General features: G+C 41.9%; 1 protein-coding gene across 3 annotated transcripts in view; it reads left to right on the top strand.

Annotated features, from left to right (window-relative positions):
* SPNS2 (SPNS lysolipid transporter 2, sphingosine-1-phosphate) overlaps window positions 1-27,341 on the top strand; it is a 143,172-nt gene that overhangs the window by 62,642 nt on the left and 53,189 nt on the right. For all 3 annotated transcript variants that reach the window (XR_013923671.1, XM_080364992.1, XM_080364991.1), the window contains exons 3-5: window positions 4,068-4,204; window positions 24,718-24,869; window positions 27,127-27,193. Coding sequence is in view for 2 of the 3 variants with exons in the window: in XM_080364992.1 (XP_080221118.1) it covers window positions 4,068-4,204; window positions 24,718-24,869; window positions 27,127-27,193 (356 nt within the window). In the remaining variant the exon portion in view is untranslated. The remainder of the gene's footprint in view (window positions 1-4,067; window positions 4,205-24,717; window positions 24,870-27,126; window positions 27,194-27,341) is intronic.

Below are 27,341 nucleotides of genomic sequence, written 5' to 3'. Positions count from 1 at the left end.
TGCATTCTCACCGCAGTCGGCATTTCAGCGGCTAAGCCACAAAGGAGGTATAAAGACAAATAGGATCTCCTTTTGAAAATACCTGTACTTAAAAGAACCTCCCTCCTGGGATGGCATTCATTATGTGTCTGTTTATTCATCCTTTGCTCACATGATAATTTGCTCCTGCAGAATGTATCCCAGCTCCACCCAGTGCTGGGACTGAGCCACTTCTGCCGGCACTGTTGGAGATCATTTACCAAGAGGAATTAGCTCTATGGCATACATAATGGTGACTGACGTTGCTATACCTGCTCACAGCTGCTCTGAATGCAATCACTACCTTTTCAGTAGCTCATCCTAAATCCCAGTGGATTTCTGACTCTGCCCTGGCTTGCACTGTACAGCTCTTCAAGACTTGGTAATATTCTGAAATGGCTTTAAGTGTAAATGGGAAAAGGAGCTGTTGATTGGGAAGAGGCAAACGAAGTATCAGCCTCTGTCACCGCGTTCTCCTGATAGAAAAGATTTGTGGCAGTGGGTTGAGCTGAAGCAGCAGCTGCTGTGGTGCCACTTCGGTGTTAATAGGGGAGTAGGTGAGTGCAAGGAGCAGAAAATGCTGTGGAAGAGGGGAGAGGAGCCAGGCAGGAAGATAGAGGCATGGGTGCCAGGCTCCATCACTGGAAGGCACCCCTCTGCCTTATGCTGAGGCTGTGTTTACAAATTATTCACGTTTCTGCTGCCCCTCTCTCCAACTGAATGTGTTGGCAGTTTTCTGTCGCCTGGGTAAGATCTGCCCTTTGTGGTGTTTAGCTGTCGCAGAACCTCAACTCCTGATCTAGAGTAACTGAGGTTTCCACCTCACCTGGTAATGTGCCCTAGATTCATTCAAGTCTATTCTGCCAACCCAGCCTCTCGTTCAAGAGTCTTGTCTGTCATTTGCAGGAGTAATTGCAAAAATTGATTCATGCGAAATGCCTGTAACAGGCAGATCCTTTTGACAGACCACACAGCCATCATATTCTGCATTTATTTCAATCAATCAATGCTCTGATGCATATTTGGGTCATAAATACTCTGATATAAATTGCATTTATTATTATGACAGCTGTGTTCCATTAGCTATTATTTATTAGGTTCTGTTGTCCTTCCATTTTACACCTTGTGGAACTGTCAAGTCAGCTGCTTACCTGTGACAAAGCTCAAAGCTTAGTTCAGAGTCTTCCAAAAATAAATTTCTCTGAAGGGATTTGAGTAACAGCAGGATGTGTGTTCTTGGAAAGGCATTGGATGATCTTGTTTTCAGTTTGTTTTATTCCAAAGAGGAGGTTTGTGCTTTTTGGCTGATTTTGCCCAAATTCCAGAATTAAACATTGCATTTGTGATCCAGAGGTCATGGAAGCTAATAATCCTACTGATTAATGTGAATTTTGGATCACACCCCCTTGTCTCAAAGTTTAATTAATCAGGTTTTTCAATATTTGAAATGGTGGGATGCTGACTTGGCTGTATCTAATTTTCCCTTGGGAGCATTTTTAGCTTCATGTCTTTTTACATTGTAAAAATAGCAGAATATCTGATTTGGAGATGAATGAATTTCAGCGTCCTTCCAAGGGTAAGGTCAAATTGCAATGGGCACACTGCTCTGTACGAGTCAGAGTAATTTTCTGTTTCTCATTCCCAATAAACAGTCACACATCCTTCATGCCAGGCTGCTGCACCAGCTTTGCAAGGTGCCAGGCACTTTGGTGTTAATTCAGGAAAGCACTTAATCATGGAATTGATGACTCCAAAGTGCTTAATATAAGCATGTGCTTAAGTGCCTTGTTGGACCGGGGCCAGTGCAGATGTACCTTGTAGAGCAGAGATTTGTAAGCCCCTTCTGCTTTACTAGAGCCAAGCTCCTTGGAGATCGAGGCTTTCAGGGCTGTGCAGCTCGGGGAGCTGGACTGTGCTGCAGGGGTGGGCGAGATGACAAAATGCCCCTGCGTGGGAGAGAGAGCATTCACCCAGGCAGGCTGTGTCCTGCCACTGAGCAGGGAGCCAGGGTCGGCAGAGCATGGCGCCCTGGGCTATGCCAAGCATTGCGTGCACCAGCTGAGCAGGAGGTGGGAGCCTGCATGGTGCTGGAGCCGTGCACCAATCCTGTCTGGCAAAGCTGGTGCTCTGCACTGGGAGCGTGCGCGCTGCAGGGATGGGGCAGCAGCACTGCCTGGCCTTCCTAAAACGTAGCAGCCCCCCCGACCTCCATGGGGGCTGGTTTCCTGGGGATGGAGTGCTAAGCTGCGTTTCAGACTAGTTGTGTGGGGTTTCTGTAAAACACAGGAGACGAAAGCACGGTGTAAGTGCTCGTAGGTTTATTCAACAGGTTTTGTTTGCACAAGGATTTGGGGATAGATGCAGGAAACGAGCATCCCGTCTACCCATAGGGTTTATGTGCTAGCTTAACAGCAGCCTTGTTCATAGCGTTACTATTGAAATACGTGTGATCCAGGGCTGCATGTGCCTCTTCACATGTCTTAACATTTCTGTAGTATCTCCATTTATTTTACTCTAAATGTAAAAAGAGTGAATCTGTAATTTTGATCAAATACCACAGTGCAAAACTGATATATGCACAATCATGTCTCACAAAATATAGATGCAAATGGATATGTATTATTTATAAAGCAGCTTTGACATCGTAATATGCTAAAAAAAAAAAAGAGACATTTAGATCATTTCATAATTCAGCATGCGGCATGTTTTTGAGCTATCGTATATCATTATCCATGAAAAATTCATCATTTGAGTCTTAACCACTATAATTTTATGCACACATTCCAACCAAAAGGGTGTGTGCCCTTTGCTCTTGCCTCTTTTTTTCCTATTCTATCCCACCCACCCCCTTTTATACAATTAAAAGTAGATTGGCTGGGCCTAGACAATACCAAAAGCCCACCCTGCCTTCCAAGAACTACCCAGTAATTAATGAGAGACGTAACTCTGCAACTTAAGAGGGATCTCCAGGTATTCTAGTGTCCCCCCCAAATCCTTCTGGGTTTGCTGAACCTGAGACAGTCAGTGAAAGTCGAAAAGTTTATACTACATAGCAGTAAAATTGATGTCGTTGCTTTCATGCAGGTCTCTAATGTGGACAGACAAAAACCAGGTATAAATCAGCTCAAAACATGGCTATTTCTGCCAAGTTCCAAGTGAATCGTGAATATGGTGTGATTGCCTCATTTCAGGTGTCCTCAGTGGTGTCACTGGCCAAACTGGAGCTAGACTGGAGGAGTGAACTCTGAAGTCGAGGAGATTTTGCAGAGGTTATTTTATCATGAGCCTCATTCCTACGTGACAGAAGGTCTTGGGTTAATGCTTTGGGAGATTTTTTGGGGAAGCAAACAGGAAAGGTGAACTTGTAGGCTTTCAGATGAGGACATCCCTGGCCTGTTAGAGCTTTGTAGGTTATATTTCTTTCTTTTAGTGAAACTGCTACTCAGTGGTGGATTTAAATACAAGTTCGGTGCTGGTGAAAGGACATAGTGAGGAGACAGGAGTTTTCTAAGGACAGAGGTGGTGCCAGTAGGATGATAGTAGTGTTTACTGTTTTTCCTCACTGTTGCGTGGTTGCCTTAAAATACTGCTAGGAAGGATGAAAGAGATTCAGCCTCTGTGGCCCGTTTCTCCGTGGTCTCTGCTGCAAGAGCCAACAAGGAGCCCTTGGCTTGTTTCTGTTCATGTGCAGCTCCTTCTAACCACCACTTTACCTTCTTGGTGCCGTTTAGACAGAAGCTCTGAATTTATTCTGTCCTGGTTTTGCCCATCCCTGGATTCTGAGCTCACAGTGGACTGTGAGGGGCTGGTGCTTTCAAATGTAATATCAGTTCCCTCGCCTGAAGTTTCTCTGGGAATGAAAAACCCATTTGATTAAGGAAACCCTGACTTCTGAAAGCTATCAGACTGCACAACTTTCTAAGTCAGGGCTGCAGAATGTCTAATTAAATGGAACTGTTCTCTAGAGGATTTGGCTTGCAGAAAATTAGTTTTCGTGTTCTTGGTCTGATGTTTATTAAATATTTCTTTCCTTTTTCTCTCTTTTTCAGTTTTCATCTGTAGTTTCATGGTTGCAGCGCCTATCTTTGGTTACCTTGGTGACCGTTTCAACAGAAAGATCATTCTCAGCTGTGGGATCTTCTTTTGGTCAGCTGTCACTTTTTCAAGTTCCTTCATCACTGAACAGGTAAGATCTTTGCAAAGGCACTTTGCAGGGTTTTCTGAAAAGATGGACAATGTGTTCCTAAACAACTTTCCATCACAGTGTGCTGAAGGGGAAGGTCTCCCTTTCATGTGTATTGAACATAGAGCATATCTGACCTTTTGTGGGTGAATTGTGATCTGTGTAACTGTGTTTCCTTGACTCTGAGAGCTGTTATTCTTTGATCATGCATATTCATAAAAAATAACAAGTGAAACATATCTAAGCAAGAGTTTCTGTTGACATAAGGGAGGAATTTTGAGGGAGATCCTAAAGAAAGGTTTTAAAAAAGACTTGGGAGAAAAAATTTCATTGCTATATAGTGGTTCTCTTGTCTTCTGATATGTAACAAAGGCCACTGGAGTTTGTTGGGAAGTCTGCTCGTGACATGTGGAATGACAAAATGCATCCAGCAGTGATTTTATGCATGTGCTTTGTTTCCTATCCAACAAAGGCAGTGAAGGTGGATGACAGCATGGAGATTGGACGTCGTTTCAGCTCCTTTAACGCTAGTTGATGGATTTGTCCGGGGTACTGATGATGGAGTTATCAGGCTTGCTTAATTTTGTCAAGCTATGCACAGCATCCCTCACCTGCTTTCAGGACAGACACAGTACCCCATTTTGAGGACTCCTCATTGCATTAATTTTCTTGCCTGTCAGAGGCACTTGGAGGAAACAATGATCTGGCAGTTTCTGGGGAAAAATATCCTCTTGCTTAAATCATATTACAGAGGATGTTTAATTGCTGCAGGTGGCAACATTCCTGGAGAGACAAGTCACAGCTCCTGGCATCATCAGACTGATTTCCCCAAGGGAGGCAGGGGCATTCCTCATCCTTTCTGTCCAGCTGCGTTCCAGAGATTGCAGCATTGTGGTCACACCTAAAGAATGACAACCAGGGACTAAACCTCTCCGCCCTGCTCCCTCCTGCTCACCCACATGCTCGACAGTTTCTAATACAAGAGAATTTCCACCTAAAGCGGGCAGTGGAAGTCACATGTCTGTCTGGCTTTCATGTTGGATTGATTGTTGCTGCATTTCTAAAGAAAAATGCATATGGCCAAATGTAGAAGCCTTTAACTCAGTAAATTGTTCTGGTTCCTTTCCAGAGAAGTAACATCTCCCATCTAAAGCCAAGAGGCTTTTTTCTTTTCTTTCTTTTCACGTCCTCATAACATTCTGCAAAAGCAGCTGTGATCAGAGCCCAGAGAGGGAAGCATTTTATGAAGGAGGGTTACCTACTTATAAACACTTCTTATGTTACGAACAGACATTTATGCTCAGGTTCTCATTGATCTCTCTGCCCTGTAGTTGCAAGTAGTGGAACAGTGGAACTGGACTGATGTTATCTCTGTTTTCAGAATTGATTTTCAGTTTAAGGATTTTGGACTTACTAGCTGAAGTAGTTCAGGGATTCATATATATGGTCATCAGTATAGAGAAGCTCAGAGTGGAAGTGGCATGTTGTTAGACAAAGAAAGAAAGAATTATGTTTATAAAGCTGGATTATGTTTGGAATCCAAACCCCAATGTTTTGCAAGTCAGCAGAGAGACAAGATCAAAATAGCTAGACCTGTGTTAATTTCTCCTGGATTGCATCAATGCTAACTCTGGACCCAAACTACAACCTTGGACAAAAACCACACCAATTCTGAGAAAAATCCCTCTGTCCTGACTTTACTGCCATCCTCAACTCTACCAGGAGACTTCTCTATTAAACCAGAGGTCTCATGCCCAGCTTTTGTTACCAGCTCCAGGAGATCATGGAAAAATTTGCAGCTGCTGCATGGATGTGCTCTACCCAGTGGCTGCAGCAGGTCGTAAGAATAATCCCGGCTTCACCTAGTTATCCCTACTGCTTTGGCATCCTTTTTGGAGGCCTGATCTCTAATTGGGAAGGCATGCCACACTGAACAAGGTGAATTCCTGAAGTGCTAATGAGAAAAAGGGTCAGAGAAGAGCTGATGCAGCTTTTTTCTTTATGTAGTGACTAACTAGGCATTTTTCCTGATCTTTGTCTTCTAGGATTCATTTGAGGAGCAAAACACTGGCTCTTCTCTCAACATTTTTTCTTTCTTTCTTACAAGACAGTAAATGTGTTTGTCAGGGAGGAGGGCTAGGAGCTGAAATATGAAAAACTCTTTGCTGGCACAAATAAAAGCAGTAGTAAGACTACTGCTGTAAGTAGATAGGTACTGACATCCAAGTCAACATGAAAACACAGGGTTAGAAGGAGCAAGCTGGCACAGGCTTAGCCCTCTGAAAAACTGTGCAGAGAACTTCATGTGGTGACAGCAAAAATACTGAACTAGGCGAGAGACAATAGCCATTCAGTAGAAACAGCAAACTGTGCCTCTAGGGATTGCCTTTCTTCAAATTTTGACAGTGCCTAGTGCCTCACGCATGCTATCACTGTGTAATTAAATCGAGTACACATCTGCATAGTTCAAATTTGGACTGTAAATGCAAAGAGAAGCTTAACAAAGGCAGAAAGCAGCTACAGAGCTTGTGGACTCAAGGCACTCAATTTCTAAAGATTTTTGGCAGTGTGATGGTAGTATTTATTCCTGCCTAAAACTGGGACACTTAAAGGAAAACAATCAAAATGCTATCATTCAAATGAATATCAAGATCATTTGTAATTTATTGTGCAAACAAGTATACAGAAAAGGACATACTAATCCTTATCTGTCCTACTGTTAAGTTGTTCAATAAAGAAATACCCATGTGGCAAGAAAAGAACATGGAGTGAGACACTACCTCAGAGAGATGGGGTTTGATCTGGAAAAAAGGATTGGAGCACAATGAAACGGTTCATCTAAGATCTTTATCTAAATGCTATTTCATGCTGTTTGGGTTAAAAAGATACTGACTGAAAAGTGGCAGATAAAACAGGGATTTGCATGTATACACCATGCGGACATGTAGTTGCTAGAGGGCTCTGCATTAAGGTTTGTAACCACTTACGAAAATACACTTATTTATTACCAAATATCTTTGGGCTTTTAACATGGAATAATGATCATCAAATAAATGTAGAATGAATCTTTCATCTGCTACTAGCTAGTAAATAGCTAAATAATAGGTTCTCACAAGGAAAAAAGAAAGTCAGACCAAAATTTAAGGATAGTTCCAGAGTGTATAGGAGGTGATAGTTACATAAAACAACAATGTATGAATTCCATGCATAGCAAAATAGAAACAGGGCAATCAGATATTTAAATATTAGGTTATTGTTCGTGAGGTCTTAAATTACATTTAAAACAAATCAAAATAAGAAACCCAAGTAACTACCATATCAGAGACTAGTTCCATAAATACACTTGGTTTCATGGTTAAAAATAACTAATGATAAATTTAGCTGAAGAAAATAATCAGAAGTAACAAGACTGAGATAATATTGAAAAGGTCACTTTTTATTCTGTCAAATAATGTGAATTGATAATTTATGTTACTGCACATTTTCTCTATAGAAAAATAAGAAATGAGTCCTTCACTTTGTCTCTGATACTTGGACATTTCTGCTCTATAACACTGTTCGGCACTTACTAAAATAAAAGTTGCTTAAAAAACTCCTTAACAAACTTGTTCATTAATCTAAAATTAGTTAAAATTGGTACACGTTTAGACATATCTCTAGATTAACTCTGTTTATAGAAACTCTGATAAAGTGTGTATATATCTTAATTTGTATTTTGTAAGTACAGACACCTGGTTAGAAATTACCTCACTTTATGCATGCCTTTTAATCAGTCCTGCATCTGCGGGTACACAAATTTTGGTATACTTTCACCTGTAAAACCCTTCCTTGTGTGGTTTTTGGCTTTTGGCAAGCACTGGAGAAAACATTTGCTGGTTGTTGGTTCATATGCCATAATAAATCAGCAAAAAAAAAGTGAGCTGCTCAGTATAGAGTCATAGCACAAAGAAATGTACACAATCTTCATGCAGTTCCTTTACCACGATGCATTTCCATCCACAAAAGCTGAATATGTGTCTGTCTTCCTCTGTGTCAGTATAAAGTCTGATTTAATAAGTAACCATTTTTTTTCTCTAGATAGCATTTTGATGAGCGTAAGGCCTGATTGTGTTGCAGCTGATCATCTTGAGCCAGTTTATATCCCAGGATGTCATTGGGAAGAGTCTGTAATCCCAGTTGCACCATTTCTCTCTTTCTGAACAGTTTTACGTGAAGCAACTTGTTTATCAGGAGCCATCAGGCCACGGGCTGGGAGTTTGTTTCTGGCTGCTTGGATATCCACATCTATTAGTCATAATAATAGCTCTTACAGCTGACTGCTTTGGCCAGAAATTTGTCTTAGATGAAACCCTGCTTTGGTGCTAGCTTTCTTACCCCTCTTAGCTCAACTTCTGAGAGATCAGGACTCCTCTCCCTCGTGGACAGACACACTTCTTGCTTTAAAATACTTCCCACCTCCAAGCTCTTTTAAGCAAGAAAGAGCTTGGAGATGGAAAGTTGTAGACTGTTCTCCAGTCTTGTGAAATACTGCTATTTCCCATATAAATATCTTGAATAAAGCATATTTCTGTGTAAAAGGGATGCTGTTTTACAGATGAGCAAAGTATTCTGCGAAGTAGTTAGGCTCCGCTGGGCTGGTAGACCAAGTGTACCTAATAATCAGCCAGACCAGGCTGTGGTAATGTGGGTTTACTGGGAGACATGAGAGCTGCAGATGGTATAAAGTTTGGAAATGGAAAAGCAAAGAATTAACAATGTAAACCAGGAATGTGCTTTTGAATCCTCCAGTTCTTGATAAATATTTCTGTTTAAATGTTGATATAGCTAATATGGTAAAACATTTTCCCTGCCACAGCAAGTTAATCTGGATAGGTGTTTCTACTAGTGGTTTGGGGTTTTTTAATTATTTTTATCTCTGAAAGAGGAAGAAAATAGTCCACTGTGGAATTCCAGTTAGCCTGCAGCGCTTGCTGAAGTCCTGTCTTTCAGACTTGCCAGATGTGTATTTATTTCCAAAGCTTGTCTTTCAAGGAGTGCTAAAAGAGAAGTAACGAATTATGTGCAGTATGAAACAAATGGTTAGCTGGGTTAATTTTAAAAAATGTAAACATAAACCAACCCCATCCCCCTACACATGATGATTCACTCTAAGGGAAAAAAAAAAATAAAAAGCGCCTTTAGCCTTACGTGCTGTGGCAGAAGTTGTACTATAAAACATACAGCTTCTGTTCCTTTGCTTCCACTGTGTAAGATAAATCCACAGTTTGAAAAACAGAAGCAAACAAACTAAAAGCCCCAAGCTGTTGCTTTGTATGTAAGAAGGGTACGTGTGTGTTATCTTTGAAGTCACCATGAATTACTGGAATGTTTATATCCCACTGTTCCATCCTATTATTCTTGAGCAGAAGTCTCTTTTAGAAAGAAGGCAAAAGAGATTCTCCCAGCAATGTTGTGAAGTCTGCGGCACACGCATTCAATCCCTTCCCTCATGGGCGATTCCTGACAGTTTGTGTGGCCATTACAGAAATTGGTGCTGGAACTAACAGGGGGAGTTCATGGACAAAGGCTGATTTTTGGCTCTGATGTGTTTTGCCAGCCTTTAATGTGGTGCTGGAACCCTACAGATGAGCATATGCTGCTGACATTTGGATTTCTGCATGCTTGCCCTTTTGCTAGGCTGCTCAGGAAAAATATAGTCCGCTGCATACTCTCTTATCACAGATGAAGAGATTAGGGTGGGTAATATATTACAGTAGTGTTGCTGTTCTATCTGCCAGTGGTGTCAACAGTCAAATTACTAAGTGCTGCTCTTATGGCTGTACATATAATGCTGGTGTAGTGCCCTGCTGCACCACCTGGTAGCTGTAACCTACTCCTGCTTTGCCTCTGCTCTGTTAAGATGAGACATAGCAATCTATATATTCTTCTATATGTTCTATATATTCTTCCCCCACTGCCCTCTGCTATCAGGGCTCCCTCACCACCACAGGAGAGCTGTTGTGCTAGGGGCCAAGGATCAGTAGGTACCGGGTGAAGGAGGGTGCTGTGCTGGACTTAGGTGGCTCTGAAGACCCAGAAGAGAGGGAAAGGCTAAGAGTTCTCATCTCCATTTTACACTGCACAATGAAATTCTTTGTGGACTGATTCTGCCTCACTTTCCCTCTCCCATATGTCTTAAAGCATTTTTTTGAATTGCTTTGAAGAAAGGTAATTCCCACAGCTTTAGAGCTGCTTCCCCTCTCAGCAACATGCTGTGCAAAAGGCTTACATGCACTGCAATATGCAGGGGATGGCACTGGCCGTCAGGAGAAGAAATGAGCCTGCCTCAAGTCTGGTTATATGTACCTAAACCTGTGTCGCTGCTGGAGATGGGGATGAGACCTCCAAAGCTGCAGCTCTTGGGAGGTAGGAATTGTCAGGTTCCTGCAGCAGTTCTGCTGTGAGAAACTGTGTTTTCAGGGCTACTTGACTCTCCACCTCTAGCTAGGACTAGATCAAGATGTAACAAAATCCATGCTTCCTGGACAAGGAAGTATGAGAGATCCATGCTTCCTGGACAAGGCAGTATGAGAGTTTCTATGGGAACTGAGAGGCACCATTTCTTTAACCTCCGCCCCCCGCCCCCCCCCCCCCCTCCCCCCCCCCGAAGGCTCCTACTGCTCCTTCCCAGTGCTATTCACAGCACTCTTAAAAGTTCTACTGTTTTGCATGGTTTTTTTATACGGATTACATGAGGTGTAGGAAAAAAATACAGTATTGCTTTTTCCTTCAATAATGAAGCATTGCCTGAGCTGGTCTTAAGAGATTCCAGGTATCTGTCAAGTCTGCTAACATCTTCAGCACTGCTGATATCAAATACTGTATGGGAAACTGTTCTCATGTAAGAGCAACATCTTCTCTTGCACAGACCCGTGTAATGATTTGAACTTTTGAATCTGGGGTCCTCATTGTTCCCTCAGATTTTGCTGACCTAGGACAGAAGAGGTGGGAAAAAAATTTATGTAGATGAAATAGTTGCAGCTTTCTGCAATGGAGTACAGGATTACTGTCATGTGTTTGTCTCCTAGCTGCTTTATATTCCTACCTTGTCCCCTTCTACTTGTCCCTGTTAAAAGGAACCTATAAATGAAAAACAGGTTAGGGTGTTCTCAGAGCATCAACCCCACAAAAGCCAATCTATGAGGAGGCTTTTCCTAGGTGTTAGAAAATGAAGTGGTGTATTTTCTGCTCTGAGTGTTGTTTTTTTACCCTCCGGTATCTGCATCTATATACCTGTAAAGCATTTGGGAAGGGTTATTGAAAACACAGCTGGTGATGGCTACCAGGAGAGACACAGAGCATAGTTCCAAAGCTTACTCAGAAAGCTTATTTATGTGATAAGAAAAATGAACTGCAAGAAACTATCATAAGGAATAGCTCTACCATACATTGTATTTCTTGTCTGCAGTGTGTTTGGAGCAGGATCAGTTCTGCTTTCCCCTCTGGGACCCGAGAGCTGTCAAGGTAACACCCCCAAGTCCCATCTTCCCCCAGGTAGGGTCTGTCTGGCACCACATCCCAAACTTCTCCAGTCATCCCAGTCATGTGCTGTTCTGATCCTAAGTGTGCCTCCTGCCCACTGCTTCCTGCTTTTGGGTCATTCATTGCTCTGAAAACATGCAATATCTGAATCAGGCACTGTGGATGCTGAAAGAAGAGATGTTTCTGTTGCTGAGTGTCATAACTCACCTGGACTGACACGTGCTGCTGCAGAGGCTTCTATTGCTAGTTCATTAAAATGAAAGCAGCAATTTGCACCAAAATGTCAGGACTGTTCCTCAGAGCTCAGGCTGTTTCTAGAGCAGGTGGACAGAGGTTTGTGCTGGGAGAGTATAAAGAAATAGGCTTGCGGCTTAATGCTCATTTGCAGTGGGTCTCAGTGAGGGCTCCCTCTAATTGCCTACCCATTTTCTGGACAACCGTTAGTTATCTAGGTTACTGGAAGATGTTGAAATCGTTATCATAGGGTCTGTGACTGTGGTTCTGATTCAGCTCTTCCTTTGGGAGTCTGTGGGAAACTTTAGTGTGCCTTTGTGTGAACTGAGTCACACCCTACACCTTTTTAAACCAATATGCTTACATTTGATGCTGTTTCATCAGATCATGAAAATGCCTAGAGAAAACAGCTGGGGATCGTGGTGCCAGCATGAAAGATCTTTACAGGCCAAAGACCTTTACAGTTTTGTCTCATTTTTATGCAGAAACTGGAATTTATAGTCTCTAGGTTGAAGCATAGGAAAGTTCAGCCACTATGTCAGTTAATGGATGGTTTGGAAGCAACGCCTGCCTGTAACTATCATCCTGCCTGTCCTGCTTTTATTGTGCCTGAGTAGGAAATCTCACCTGGGTCACTTATTTGCTGAGGAGGCAGAGGGAAGAAGGCATATTTATTTCATTGCCAGGCTGTGTGTGTCTTGGAAGCGTTCCTTCTTCTTGTGTTGTCTATTAAAGTGTATATTCTACTTGTCATACTGCAGCAGAGGCCTAACCCCAGAGCATGCTGATGGAACACAAAAAGGACGTCTTATTGCTTCAACTCTGTCTTACTGGAAGACCCTATAAGGCTTCAGCATTATGCTTTGTAAATAATTATTACAGCATCTTATGCTCAGCCTCATTCAAAACATCCGAGGAATGGAAGAAAGGGAAAATGCTCCTTAAATAGACTGGAATTGAATCGGCTGGGGTGGGGGGAGGAAATAAATTAAAAAAAGAAAGTAAGTAATGCTGCTTGTAAGTTTCCAAGCAAATGTTAAAATATCAAGTAAGGAATTATAAAATTTCCTATCAGCTTAACGGGATCCTTGCAGCAGTAGTTGTGATCTGAGGAACACAAGCCATTCCTGATGCGGTGCTCCACTGCTGCATAGTTGCTTCAGTAGTGGGAAAGCCTGCCTTGGTCAAACAAGTGCAGAAGGCAAAGCAATTTCCTTTGGAAATAAGCTTCCTAGGTAACTGTGTATTGAGGGTATCGAGGAGATGCCAAGTTGGTGGTGTGCTTTGCTGGGATGTTCGGATATGGGTCTGGAGAAGCATTACCGTTTGTTTAAGGCTGCAAGCCGACGTGGATGTAAATAAGGCAGCTTATGGCTTGTGTTCTTGAGGCTGGCTTGAAAAGAAGCATGATGCTTCAGGAGGGTTTGGTTAATGATGCCTCACAAAGAAAACAGTGCATTCAACCCAGGTTTAGGCTCATTACGAAGCCTGGCAACAACTTTGTATTAGCAGGGCCTTGGTGGTTCTTGAAGGTTGTGCATATCGTCCTGAAAAACAGGGTGCAAGAGAGAGGGAGTGTTGTTCAGCCTCTGGCTTGCGTTCAGATGCAAAAGTATGGATTTGAGCCTTTCTTTACTTGAGCTCTTGGTTGCCTACAGCTACAAAAGCTTCAGTCATACTAGAGGCAGTGTAAGTGCTTCTTCAACGGCACACGTAATGCGGCCACCCGGGTCACACACAAAGGCTGAAAAAAGGACCATTGTGTTCTGAGAAACGTGCAAATAGTGTGAAGATGGGAAATATATTATTGTACCAGGTGCTACATTAGTCTTTTGGAGTATAGACGTTTCTTTTAAATTCATAAAGTTCACATGCTACACAAAACACTGCATTTGCAATTCAGATAACATTGAATTAGAGTACTAATCTCAAAGCCATGTAGTAGATTTTGAGCTGGAAATCCCTGGGAATGGTGCTGATCATCATGTCTGAAAACATGATTGACCAAGTCTTGTGAGAGGATAGTGACAAAACATGCAAATGCATTTAATATAGTTAAAAAGGATTGTCATTTTGTCAAATAGGCTGGATTTAGAGAATGAAATGAAGCTACAGCATGACAAAACCTTGCCAATTAATAATGCTTCAACAACAGCTCTTCAAAGATCATGAGTAGGGAGAAGCTGCTAGGTAGAAGGAATTGGTAGATGCACCAGTTTCTCTCTGGAAATCTGATGCTAAAAAATGAGACGTCTCTCAGATGTAAGCCAAACTTACTGCAAATTCAGCATTCCTCACAGCACTTGGATGCTTCTGGATCTTGATTGAGTCAGTGAGCCAGAGAAGTGTGAAACATGAATGCAGAAAGAAAAAAATTCAGAGTTTGGAATCTTTTGGATGGTTTTTCAGCAAAGTTGCCTAAAAGGTCTGGCCTCCCGGTGTACTTAAAATTTTAGCACATGCAAAATAAAACATGCCAAGAATCAGTAGAACCAACAGCACAGGGAAAGTTCCTGAGACTACAAATTTGTTCGTGGTCACTTCATTTAAACCTCTTCATGGACTCTCCAAACTTGTTCTACCCTTGAAAATGCATATACTTAGGGCAAAACATTCACACCAGAATGTCTCAGTCGGTGGGGTGATGCTTCTTTCAAAGGGTGCTGAGAAATCATCGTTTCTGCAGTTTCAGGGGTAGGAACGTGGGGTTGTGCTCTCCAAGAAGCAGAAACATCTGCTGGATTTGACTGAATTTTGGTTTAAGAGCTGATCCAAACCAAGGAGTGTTTGAGCCAAGACAGCCCATAGGGTAAATGCGGTTAGATCTCACGTGTTTCTATAGATATCAGTGAAGGTGGAGGTGTTAGTGTTACCTGTAACCAAATAATAATAGTGTTACCTGTAACCATTTGTTCTGAAAAGTCTGGTGTCTGTTTATCTCTGGGTTCCTTGGATTCAGTCTTCTCTTGGGACTCATCTGTGGCTGGAACACAGCAGCCTGTTACTGCCTTTTAATATTCTTTAGTATTGTGTACACCAGGCCATATTCCAGCTGTTAGTATTTGAAAAGTTCTTGTGTCAAGCAGCTTGCCTTGTTTCCACAGTTGCAAAAATACACTGTAGTTCTCCCCATCCCTATTTTTGTGATCATGTTATGGTTGTCTTCGCACATCTCAGGTAGGGAATGGTGATAGTACCTAATGCCAGAGACATTTGTTGCAAGTGCTGGTAAGCGTGTCCCATCTGACTAATCTGGAACAAAAAGCAACAGTTTGCTTCTGACCCAGAACTATTAAGGTTCTCAGGGGAAGAGTTTTGGAAGATGCAGTCTGGCCGAACTGCATGTAATGGTTTTCTAACAGGGATAAATGACCACTATTTCAGCCATGTGAAGTGCTGTGGTCTCCTCAGTGTCTTACACTTTCAGCCACAAGGATGAAACGGAGTGCTTTAACTTGATGTTCTAGCAGGCACTGGTAACATGGGGCTCTTTATGATCCCTGTGATTTATTTGAAAATGTTAGCCTTTTTCTTTAAGGTCTATTTTATAAGTAGCTATGCACAGGGCACTCTGCTGGATGGTGTTCTGGTGAATAAGCAAGCTAATCTGTTACATTCCTTCCAATTACATTCCAGACCCCTGTCATTAATGCAATATTAATGACCAAGAAACTAAATTAAGAAGAACATAAATCCCACCATTTGAGTGTCATGTAATATTTTTACCACAGGCAGGTCAATCACATGAAAAGCCCTTCAATTAGTAAGCTGAATGCTGCTTTGTCTTAACTGAGGCAATTGTCAGGACCTGGTGGTGCTGCTTCATCACCCAGTGTCTTGTAATTACATTACCTAATTGGATGGAGAATAAGAATTGGGCTTACTCTTTTTTTTTTTCTTTTTTTTTTTCCTTCTTTTTTTCTTGTTTTTGGTTCCAAAAAATGACTGAAAAGTAGTAGAAGAGTCTCTCAGGACTGCCACAGGTTTGAAGCGAGGGCAGTGATGGGAACTTGGATTCAGATGCTGCAATTTTAATGCTGAAGGGGAATTGCACATTCAAAATTTGCAAGCAGCTAAGAAAATGCTGATTTTTGTATGTGCGAACCACACAGCAGCTCCCTGCTGGCTCTGGGAAGCGCTGTGGGAGTCTTGCTACTTCCAGGGTCGTTTTGGTTTTGTTTTGTTTTCTCCAGAGTGCTTAATTAGGTGCTTCACTTCAGAGCCTATCTGTAGGTATCCAGTTGTTAAACACTGATTGAAGGGTGTGATGAATGAAAAAGGAGTATCTTACAAGCTTTATTGGTTATTTTTATGTACAAAATAATAATCTAAATATCATAAAATAAGGACACTTTAATCAGCTAGAATCTTAGATGCATTTCCAAATAAAACTTTCCACATTCAATTAAGTGTGTCTGAACAGATCACCTGGGAGCCGTAAAGCCATTAACAAATACTAGAGACAATCAAAGGAAAGGTGAGTGGACTTTGCTTCATCTCCCTCGCTCATTTCTATATTTAAATATGTATTTTGTTCTCTTTCTACTTGCTGTAGTCTCTCTTCTCCTTGCAGGGCTCTGAATACCAGCTGAATTTTCCCAAAAGGGGGTTGTTCAAAGGTGAGGTGCTTAGAGCTGAGAATTGGTGGGACGCTTAATGCATCCAAATGAGCTGAAGTTCTGAAGTGTTTGACATAGTGTAAATGGATGCTGTAGAAGAATCAGACCTGCTTTAGAAGCCATGATGTAAGTCCATCCTAATGGCAAAGGGTTTGTATATTGACCCTTGAGCAAATGATTCATCAAGTATACTAAGGTTTCAATAACTCGGTAGCTTGCTATTAAATCTTGGTATGATGTAGTGGTCTCATCTGTAACATGTTTATAACCTCTAGCCAGCATATAATAAGCATGTGTGATTGAAAAAAAGGTGAATATGTGAATAAAATGTATGAATACTTGAAGAAAGGTCCAGGACATTTTCACTTTAGTGTTGGTGACATCCCTGTCAGAGTTCAGGGGAAGGCCTTTGGGTAAGAGAAGCATCCTTTGTTGGACACCAATTTATAAACTTGTATACTTGTCATGCCCAAGCAGCCTTAAGGGAAAAAGAGTGAAGAAAGCCAACACAGTAGATGCGATGGTGTAACAGAGACATGGTAGATGAGATGGTATCTGCCATGTGGATTTAATTGGGAGTTTAAATAGTTCACCTTTGCTAGAGTGGCATCGTCACTCTAGGGCTGTGCTTCTATCCCTAGGCAGCCTGTAGTGCTGCTTTGACATCTGTCATTACCTGAGAGGAGGCAGTAAAGATGGAGCCAGACTCTTCTCAATGGTACCCAATGAAAAGATGAGGTAATGGGCATAAACTAAAATATAGGAAATTCTGTTTAAACATAAGAAGAAACGTTTTTACTGTGAGGATGGTCAAACGCTGGAACAGGCTGTTCAGCAAAGTTGCAACTTCTCCATCCTTGGACATATTCAAAACTCAGTTGGACATGGTCCTGAGCAACCTGTTGTAATTGATCCTGCTTTGAGCAGGGGGCACGGACTAGAGTATCTCTAGAGGTCTCTTCCAGTCTCAGCTCTTCTCTGATTCTGTGATGTGCATGTAAAGGAGAAGAGCAGTTTGAAAGTGGTGATGAAAGACGGACTTAGCATCAAGAATTCAATCTGAAGGGAGGAAACCTAAATAGAACTTAAGTAGAATCCAGTGGTGATGAAAGTTATGGGAAATGTTGTGTGCGGTTGTGATTGTAAACAGGTGGGAAGTGAAAAGTAGTTATGGGTAAGTGATGACACACACACAGAGGGAAGAAAAGAGAATTCTAAACCCCATCACTTCTCTGCAGTGGGCCAAATGGTAGAAGAACCAGTAAATGCAGTGCATCTCCCCCAGGCTACCATGCCAGCATGACTCACGTCATGATAAGGGAAGAACATCTTGTTGGAGGTGAGAAGGGTAGTTTATAGTTGTATTTATCAGACAGGTAACTGTAGCGTGAACTTCCAAGTGCACTTGTAGCTCTACAGAAAACTGATAAAATAGCGATAGCTCACAGTGTTGCATCAGAGGTGATAACTTATCTCATAACCCCTCATCAAGCAGACTCCACACAAGCGTGTACCTGGCTAGTTGTTATGTACGCTGCCCAGAGATTAAACGTAATCAACTCCTTTTGGTTGTAGGAAATCCTGGAAACAATGCTTACCCAACATATTAATGGGGGAGAAAATTACCAACAAACAAAACATCACACTGAACAGTTCTGCCTCTCTATTATTTTGTATTTTGGTCTCTGCTGGCAATCCCCATGAGGGATTACTCAAAATTACTTGTAGATAAAGGTAGATACTAATCTTCCTTTGTTTCTACACAAAGATCTCCCAGACAGTAAGACACGAAATGGCCAAAATTTGGCATGAATATTCAGTTACTTAAAAGTCTGGGCTGCACTTGATAGGAAGACATGTTCACCAGTACTAAATAGGTAACCCCTCTCTAGCTTTTTACAATATTTGTTCATTTATTAGAGGAGATTTAGAACCATTCATGTTTGAAAAGGTAGGGCATGTGACTGTGTGGTCCAGATCTAGGTCTGACACAATATTTCTGTCAACAATATTCCTGTGGACCCAGGACTTGTATGCACATGTGGAAGCCAGGTGTCTTGGTTATATGTATTCAAAATTGGTAGAGCTTTAGGGGTGCACAGAGGTGGAAGATGTATTCAGGCTTATCTGTTCATCTGTTCTGCAGTAGCCTTTGTCATCCATCCAGACAGAATGGAATTTAAAACATCAACATTATTGTTTCATGTCATCTTGTCTTTTGCGATATATCAGTGTCCCTGTTTGACTTGGAAACTTTCGGATTCTGAAAGGTGACCCCGTCGTTACTGGGAGAGCTAAGAGAATTGGGGGAGTTAGTGTTTATGCAGGTGAAATACTTGCTTTTGTAAAGCCATTCCATTGCTCAGCTCTTCTAGCGACTCTCAGCTAATGAACTGCAATTTGAACTGTGAGTTTACAGGAGCCAATGCTCTTAGTCACAATACCGATACTCAGAAGCACGTTCCTGGTTTGGTTTGCATCATGGTTAATGGTACATCTTCTCATACCTGCGGTGAAGGGTGTGGTGTGTGAGCTTTAACCACTTCGATGCCTGCAAAGTGCTGATTTGGCTGGGAAAAGTGAATAGAGTGCAAGAGGCAGTGGTGTTTGCCTGGCCAGAACATACAGTTCTGCTCAGGAAAGGCAAATGCTTGCACATGAGTGTAGCTGTCAAAAGGGACCACTGTTGTGCAGCCCTTGAATGTACATTTGAGCCCTGTGGGTTTTACTTTGCTCAGCTGACTCCTGCAGTATATCAGATTTATCTGTCTTCAGTTGATCTAACTGATCGCTTGTGACTGCTGTGGTACCCTGGATGTTGTCAGTGCAAGACTCTGCCAGCTGCAGAAATACAAGCGTGTAATTGCAGCGCAACTGAGTTTGCTCTAGAAATTCAGGGGAATTCAATCAGTCCCAGTGCTTTCTCCTTAGTTTGTTGTCATTCTGCACACATGTATTTTAGGCTTTGGGTGGCAATCCTAGCTGCCTAGTGGCAGGAATGGCTTTATGCACATCATCTTGCCAAGGCTGCAAACCTTGATCCATAGCCTTGTTTGTTGCATAATGTTTATATAACAAAGAAGGAAAATATGGCAAACCTCAGCAGTTCAAGTATGGAATTTCATGGTGCTGAACCCTCTTTTACAGAAGCTATATGTAGAATCTGTAGGAGGTTAACTCAATATCGTCATACAGGAAAGGCTGCAGGTGCACTGGCTGTAACAATATGAAAGATTCTACTTTTAGACCAGCAACATCAGTTCAAAACATGACTTGCACTGGTGCTGTGCACACACACACACACACAGAGAAGTCATTTGTACTGGGTTGGCTATATGTGTGATCTCATCAGCCTGTGTGTCCCTAATCTGAAAGAAGTATGTATTCAGCTATTTTTATGAGACCCTTACAAGCTACTTCACATTCAAATGCAAATACTTAATAACTGAAGCTTAAGGATCATATGATTCTTTAGACAGTAAATCTGGTGGTTCAGAGTTGTACACATATTTGGCAGATTATAGGTTTATCACTGACAGCTAATCTTTTAAAGAACTGTGGCTTAATTCCTTTTGTTAACTAATTAAAAAAAAGAGAAAGAAGTTAAAGCTGTAATTAGAGCTATTAAAACATGTATTACTCAATCAGTGGTCTATACAGCTAGGATAAATGTATAATTAGGAGGTTTGTCCAAACATGATTAAAGCTAGTCATGTGTCCTAGGCCATCAAACATTTATGTGTGCCTGAGACTGAGAGTGAAGTCAGTACGAAAATGTGAATATAAACCGTGTCATACTTTCTAGAGAAAATACATGAACTGTCTTTTGGAGTATTATAAATATTTAACTCAAATCATAAAAGCTTTTTTCAGATGAAAATTCTGGAAGGGTTGTGTCACGCCCATAGCTTCTAATCGATAGTGTCACTGGCAACAGTGACCAGACCAGGTCCATCTGACGCTGTGATCTGTCACTGTTGTTGTCTAGGGTTTGCTGGTAGTTTAAGAAATTTGGAAGTTAGTAGGTAGAGTAATTTCTATTAGCAATCGTCACATTCCCTGAGGCACAAGGATTTGTATCCCTTCCAAAACTCAGGTCTATTTTGGCAGACTGGGTTTCTTTTGTGTTTGGGTGGTTAGCCCTCAAATCACAAAGTAGCAAATTGTTCAGCTTTAGAGCTAGAGCATTTTTTTCCTTCCGTATAGTTAGGAGATGGGAGGAAGAAAGCAGGTCCATTGACCTTTTCTCCCTCAAAACATACGTATGAGTGATTTCTCGGTGCAGTAGTCTCTGGCGATGGCATCTCTGGAAGGGAAATTCCCAGGAAGGCTGTAGCAGTTCTGGGTCTCAGTCAGCCACCATTCTTTCCATATGTTGATGGTTTACTGTATACTGGAATCCTCCCTGGGTTGTGTCTCATCAGCCCCTGCATGGCACATACAAATTGGACAAAGGGACTCGGAGCACCTTTGCATCCTGAATTGCCCCAGGTTTCTGCCGTACAGGCATTCAAAGAAATCCATCTCATCTCTACAATCCAGGAGATATTGACAGCTCTTATGGAGGTGCCGGCATCTGTGATGTGACTGCTAACCAAAATTAAAGACGTAAATAAATTGTTTGCTGTAGTAGCTCTTTGTTCCAAAAAACTTTAGTTGCGAGCACTGGCCCAGAGAAAAAGACACTGAAGTATTGGGGTTGGTGGGCTTAACCTGTGGAAAAGGAATAAGCTCAAGTGCTGGAAGCTGACTCCTGCCAGGGTGAGAACTATTTGCACAGATGAACAAATTACAGAAGAGTTCCAAAGTAATGTAGAAAGAAATAAGCTTAATAATATATATCAATTTCTGCTTCGGGAACAGTGAAATTCAGTTAGAAGTCTTAGCTGCCTGTCTGTACTGCTTTTAGGCACAGAAAATGTAGAGAAGAATTTGGCTGATGTCAGCCTGGTTTGTCTCACTGAGACAAAAACTGCTGAGAATCTTGGGGTAGGACAGAGTGGAAAAAGCAGTTGGGGGGGAAATTGAGTGCAGAGGGAATGGTAGCAGTGCCCTGCTACAGCTGTGGAGGAGAGCAGCACTTCCTCTGCCTGCGTAATTGCCATTTGTTTCTGCTGGTTGTCATGTTCACATACACTCAGAGAGGGAGGGAGATGTTCATATGGGTGTATGTCTATATAAATGCACAGACAAAAAATAGCAGTTGTCTATATTGTACACATCGTGGTTTTAGGACCAGTTTCTAAGTGGTTTATGGTATGTCTGTGGTCCAAATGAGTAGCAGCATAAGAATTTTGGAGTTGTTTTGTTGGTTGGTTGGTTGGTTGTTTTTTTTCCTATATGAAAAATGAAAAGATTAGACCTCTCTCAGAAATGACTTTTCATCTTGGGGAGTTACCCAGCCATCCTTCTTCAGAGATGACAAAAACATAAGTTTTGACTCACTGATTAGAGATGGAAGATTGGGGGTCCTAGCTTGCTGTAACAAATTACTGCATAATTTTATTCTATAGGTTCCAGTAGGATGCATGCTAGCCAAAGATCCAGTAGACATCTTTCAGTAGGGTAAGAGGAGGCATTAGCTCTTTAGAGCTCCAAAACTATGCACGACGTAGAATAGGCTATAAATAATTCTCTAATATTTTTTCAGATTTTTGTATGTTTTGCCTAGTTGTTGCACCTAAACAGCTGCGTGGTCCGTAGTCTTGTGTATGTGATCTCAGAAAGGCAATGCCATTCATGTCTTTGTGTAGCTTATGCTTTTATAAGACTGCTTTTATTGCCAACTGAAATCAGAATCTCTTGACTTAAATTTGGATACTGCAGCTTCAGATAACATAGTTCAAATATTAAACAGGTATTTGGAGTATGTTACGTATGGGATGAGCAGGGAGTTGGATCTGAGGAGGAACTCGGGGAGAAGAATGAGCTTGTTGCTTGCTTCAGGTGATTTTGTTGTGCTGGGACTCCGATTCAATGGTCTGGATGGAACCAAGTCACTCTTAACCACAACAGGAAAACTTTGTACAGTTTTCGTGCTTTCCACAAGCGTTGTTAAGAGGAGCCTTATAACACCATTATTTGGAGAAAATTCCTGTCCAGTGCATTCACTGGGAGTGATGCTGGCTGGTGAGCACAAACCTGTGTCATTTTTCCATACGTATTTCAAAATTGAGGAACATCCAGTACATTTGCAAGGTCATTCTACAGGTGTAACTAGCACTGTCTTAATACTCATTCCAGGTCTGGCAGATGACTGTTTTGCCTGTCACCCTCTCTGTGATGCAGATCTGAACCTTTTAAGAAACCAAAATCATCCTCCAGTTCCCCCGGTTTCTAATTCTGCGTGACTAAGTCATTCAGCATGTTATAAATACTGTTGCTCATTCCGAATACATTGGTTACCTGTGCACCAATCATTGTCAGCATATTTCTGCGGTGGAGTGGTTTAGCATTGGGTAATTGGCATAAATTAAATTGCTTGAGTCACAGTATTGCCCTTTTTTGCATACACCCACGTGTGTGTTACATATGTGCACTTTATGGGAGATATATGAATGATAGCAGCAGTGCAAACGCCCTGCCAGCAAACAAGGAACTTGCATATACTCAGAAAAGAGGTATTGATGCAGAATTTATGTCCAAATAAGAGGAAGTAAAGAGCGTGCAAAAAAAATTTTTTTTTTTGTCTTAACTGTCAGTTTTGTCTGCTGATGGATATATTTATGACTGAGGCACATGGCTTAATGTCTGTGTGGTGTTTTCTGTATCTGAGAGCTCTGTACTCTGGCTTAGCTTTGCTGTAGGGCACAAAGTCAGTCACTTCCCTACAACTCAAATATTTCCCATCTGAAGAAGGGGAATCAATAATCGCTCGTGGTTCTCAAAGCATTTTTGTGTTTAAGGACATACCATAATCCCTGCTGTTCTTCTCAGAAATGATCTACAGAATAATCACAGCAAATTGAGGATTTGTAGAAACAGATCTCCCTGTGCTTACGGTTTTCTGCAATTGACTGTTTAATTTGCGCACCTGCAATTACTTCTGGGTGTAGCTCAAGCTGCATAGATGTCTGAGAACCTGATTGTGCTCATGTATCAGGTATTTAGGCATCAAAGTCTTGTGCCTTATGCCCTCACGCAGCAGCACCCAGAAAACTGCAAGTGCAGTGAAAGAGGTCAGCTTGAAAATCAAGTCCTTGCAGTTTGCAGAAGTGTTGGCTGAAACGGGCCACGAAGAAGACTCTGTTAGATGAACTGTTCCTTGTCATCCATTTTCGGCTGCGCGGTGGTGAATGTGAAGTCCATTAATTCTCTGGGCAGCTTAATGAATTTTTCAACCTGTGCCATTGCTTCGCATGGCTCCGAGTCGTTCACGGGGTGGTACTGCTGACCAAGCACACCGGTGTTCCGTGGTTTGCCATAAAGCTCGCCTCTTATCTCTTGAAACTCTGTGCATGGCACCTCGGATTGTAACCGGAGATTTTTCAGAGCTGTTCAGTGTTGGCTCGTTCTGCCTTCCCGCTGTGAGGGGGAGAGCCCTGAGATAGGTGCTTAGCACCTTGAAAAAATTCCTTTATGCCGTAGCTTCTAATGAAGGAAAAATAAATTATTTTGGGGGATGGCTGGTTCATCTCTTTGCACAGCTGTGAAGAATCTTTAGGATTTCACCAGTCTTAACTTGTCCCTTGGCGTGCTGGGGAGGCTGGGGCTGTGCTCAGCAGGTATTGCTTTTGCTGGGTCCCAGAGCAGGATTTGCTGCTCCCCTGCCTCCCCTGCCTTCCTCCGTCAGTGCCGTCTTGGCGGCGCCTGGGCTTAACAAGAACGAGCTGCAGCCTGAGAATAAACTCAGGATCTTCTGACTGTATTAGAATCTCTTCTTCAGTGTTGCTGTGTAAACACGTATTATTATTACTTTTCATTTACACCTATAAATCTTCCCCCAAAAATGTAGTTCCTTTCCTCCTGGCAAGAGACAAATGAAAGGAGTCGGAGGTTTTTAAAAAAATTGATGCATACAAAAGGATCACATTCCAGTTACATGGGTTTATATTTCCCCATTTGCTCAGATTTCACTGTTGTCCATCCTGAATTTAAAAAGACAAGGGGAGACCCGCTAACATGTTTCATTTCTTTTCTCAGTATTTTTGGCTTCTTGTGCTCTCACGAGGTTTGGTTGGCATTGGTGAAGCAAGCTACTCCACTATTGCACCAACCATCATAGGAGACCTTTTCACCAAAAACACAAGGACCCTGATGCTGTCTGTTTTCTACTTTGCAATCCCTCTTGGCAGGTAAGTGACATAATGCTTCTTTCATCTGGTTTTGGCTTTTCTCTTAAAGTAAGCTCGCACAGATCGCAGGTTGCTAATGGTGAAAGTTCTTCTGTCTTTGGTTGGAATGGTTTAGACAGGAAGATATTGTGAGCAGTGACTAATTAGTTGCAGGAATTGGGTTTTTTTTCTAGCCCTGTTACTGGTTCACTTGTGACTTTTGGGAATTAGTGGGAAGTTTGATATTTGTTGGGTTTTGGTGTTTGGTTTTTTTACAGCAGTGCCACTGAAACAAAGTTTTTTTTAGCATTGTTAAATTAAACTATCATTTTGGATAGTCTTATATCAGTTCTCTGAATTGTTGCTTCGGTTCCTGTGAGGTCTAGGCCTTCTTTAAGTAATGTTTCAGGTTACTGTGAAATCAAGATCTCGGAAGACACTAGGCTGAATTTTTAAAAGTGAGCAAATGGGTACCTGCTTCTGTGTGACAGTCTAGGTATCAGAGGTTTCAAGAGGAATATGCTATATAATATACACAAATTGAAATTTTGACTTTGAAAAATATTTTTACTTTAAGCTCAAATTCTGCCCAACCTTGGATTTGGCCAACTGGACTAAGTTTGGAATATGCAACTAAGCAAATCTTAGATGACTTGCGAGTTGCGGTGGCCAGCCCGTTCTAGTGCTATTGCCACTGAAACAACGATTAGGAGAAATTGTGAAGTCCAGTGTAGACAAGGCTGAAGGGAGAAACCATAATGATCGTTCACACTCAGTCTTGAAGCAGAGTAGTGGCAGACAGCCCAGCCCACGGATGCCTGATGAAAGCAAGAGACACTCAGATTTGGAGCAGTTGTTTCCTCCAGCATTTTCTTTCAGTTGAGTCCCCTTATCAGCCCACTGCAGTATCACATTGTTGGGACAGCAGGGAATTTGTGATTAGTTTATTTTTGTTTTTTTCTTTTAAAATAATGGCTGACCCTGTATTGTGAGGTTGTAGGGGGGGGGGGTGTCACATAGCTTGCATACCAACTCCCAGAGCTGGAGAACATCCTGTGCAATAGTGGCATCGTGGGTTCATTTCCAGCAGGGAAAACAAGGGCAGCAGTTTAATCCCCCCAACTCAGGGATAAACTTTGGGGTTTGGGTGGTGCATTTTACAAGTTAGAGCACTCATCCCTGAGATAAAACTCACAAACATCCCTCTGCTCTTGAGGAAAAAGAGATAACCAAGTCCTTAACTGGTGAACAGGATATTTTCCCAAGAGGACCAAGGATGCCAGATATTTGCATGGAGAACTCAGCGAACTATGGCTAGCAAGAAATGACAAATACTCATCCTGTTGAGCCTGATTCTGGGACTTCATTATCTTAATATCCAACAGAGGTGTGGATCCATGGTTTGATTTTGGGGCCTGGGGCCCATCTGTGGAAAAAAAACAGTTTTGGGTTGGTGATAAATGGCAACCTCCAAAGCTTAGCAGGCTGTTCAGTGAAGGCATGTGGTGGCTGACACCTGCCCCACAGCAGTCCTGGCAACTTCTAGCCAAGGCAAACTCAACTAATGCAGCAATTTTGAAAAAAAAAAAAAAAAAAAAAAAAAAAAAAAAAAAGGATATTCACATCCGTTCAGTTCACCTTGAGAGAAGTGTGGCTACATTCACCTCGATCTAGTGTCCTGACCCACCTTTTGTTACCACAGTGTAATTCTTAGCACATAGCTGAAGGTCCTGTTGCTCCTTTATCTTCAGAGGGGATTCCCAAGCTTTAGGTCTGATGGTCTTGCGCGTTCTTCTTGGGTTTTCTTACAAGCTTATGGAAAATGGTTTCTTCGTGGATAATTTCAATCAAGTACTATCAAATGACAAGAAAAATATTTAGTGATCGAATGTGTCATTGAAGGGCGCTTCTTAACTGAGAGCTTGAACATAAAATTGTTAAATATTCATATTAGTGCACAGAAAGGCCTGATGTAGAAATTAAATAGGGAAATTCTTTTCGAGGCTTTGTTTCTACCCAACGTAGATTGAAATGTCAGCCATAAACTTGAGAGCAGTGTCCAAATTTGCATCAGATTTGAGCATTTTTAGATCAACAGTGCTGGGAAGAGTTACTTATTAGCCACCACCTCCTTCATCCCCTGTGTTTCTTCCTGCAGGAGAAGAGACCCTAGGACACAAAATTGATCATGCCTCTTTTTTATCTCTATTTAAGAACAGCTATGACTGAGGTGCTCTGTTAAAGCTCTGACTGACTCTCGTCTTTGTATTTCTTGCAGTGGCTTGGGATACATCACCGGGTCAAGTGTGAAGCAGGTTGCTGGAGACTGGCACTGGGCATTGCGGGTAAGCCACTCTCCTAATAACACCTTAACAGTTGCATCGGTTGATGAGTGTTACGAGGAGTTCTGTCACAAGCTCCTCAAACTGTTCCTATATACAGAAGGTGAAGGATTAGGAATTACGTCTATGGATATTAGGTGCATAGCAGATG

This window comes from Falco punctatus (genome assembly GCF_963210335.1).
Source record: "Falco punctatus genome assembly, chromosome: 1".
In the NCBI taxonomy this organism is placed as follows: domain Eukaryota; kingdom Metazoa; phylum Chordata; class Aves; order Falconiformes; family Falconidae; genus Falco; species Falco punctatus.
Note: the sequence above shows the minus strand (reverse complement) of the source record. Positions and strands in the feature narration are given on the sequence as shown.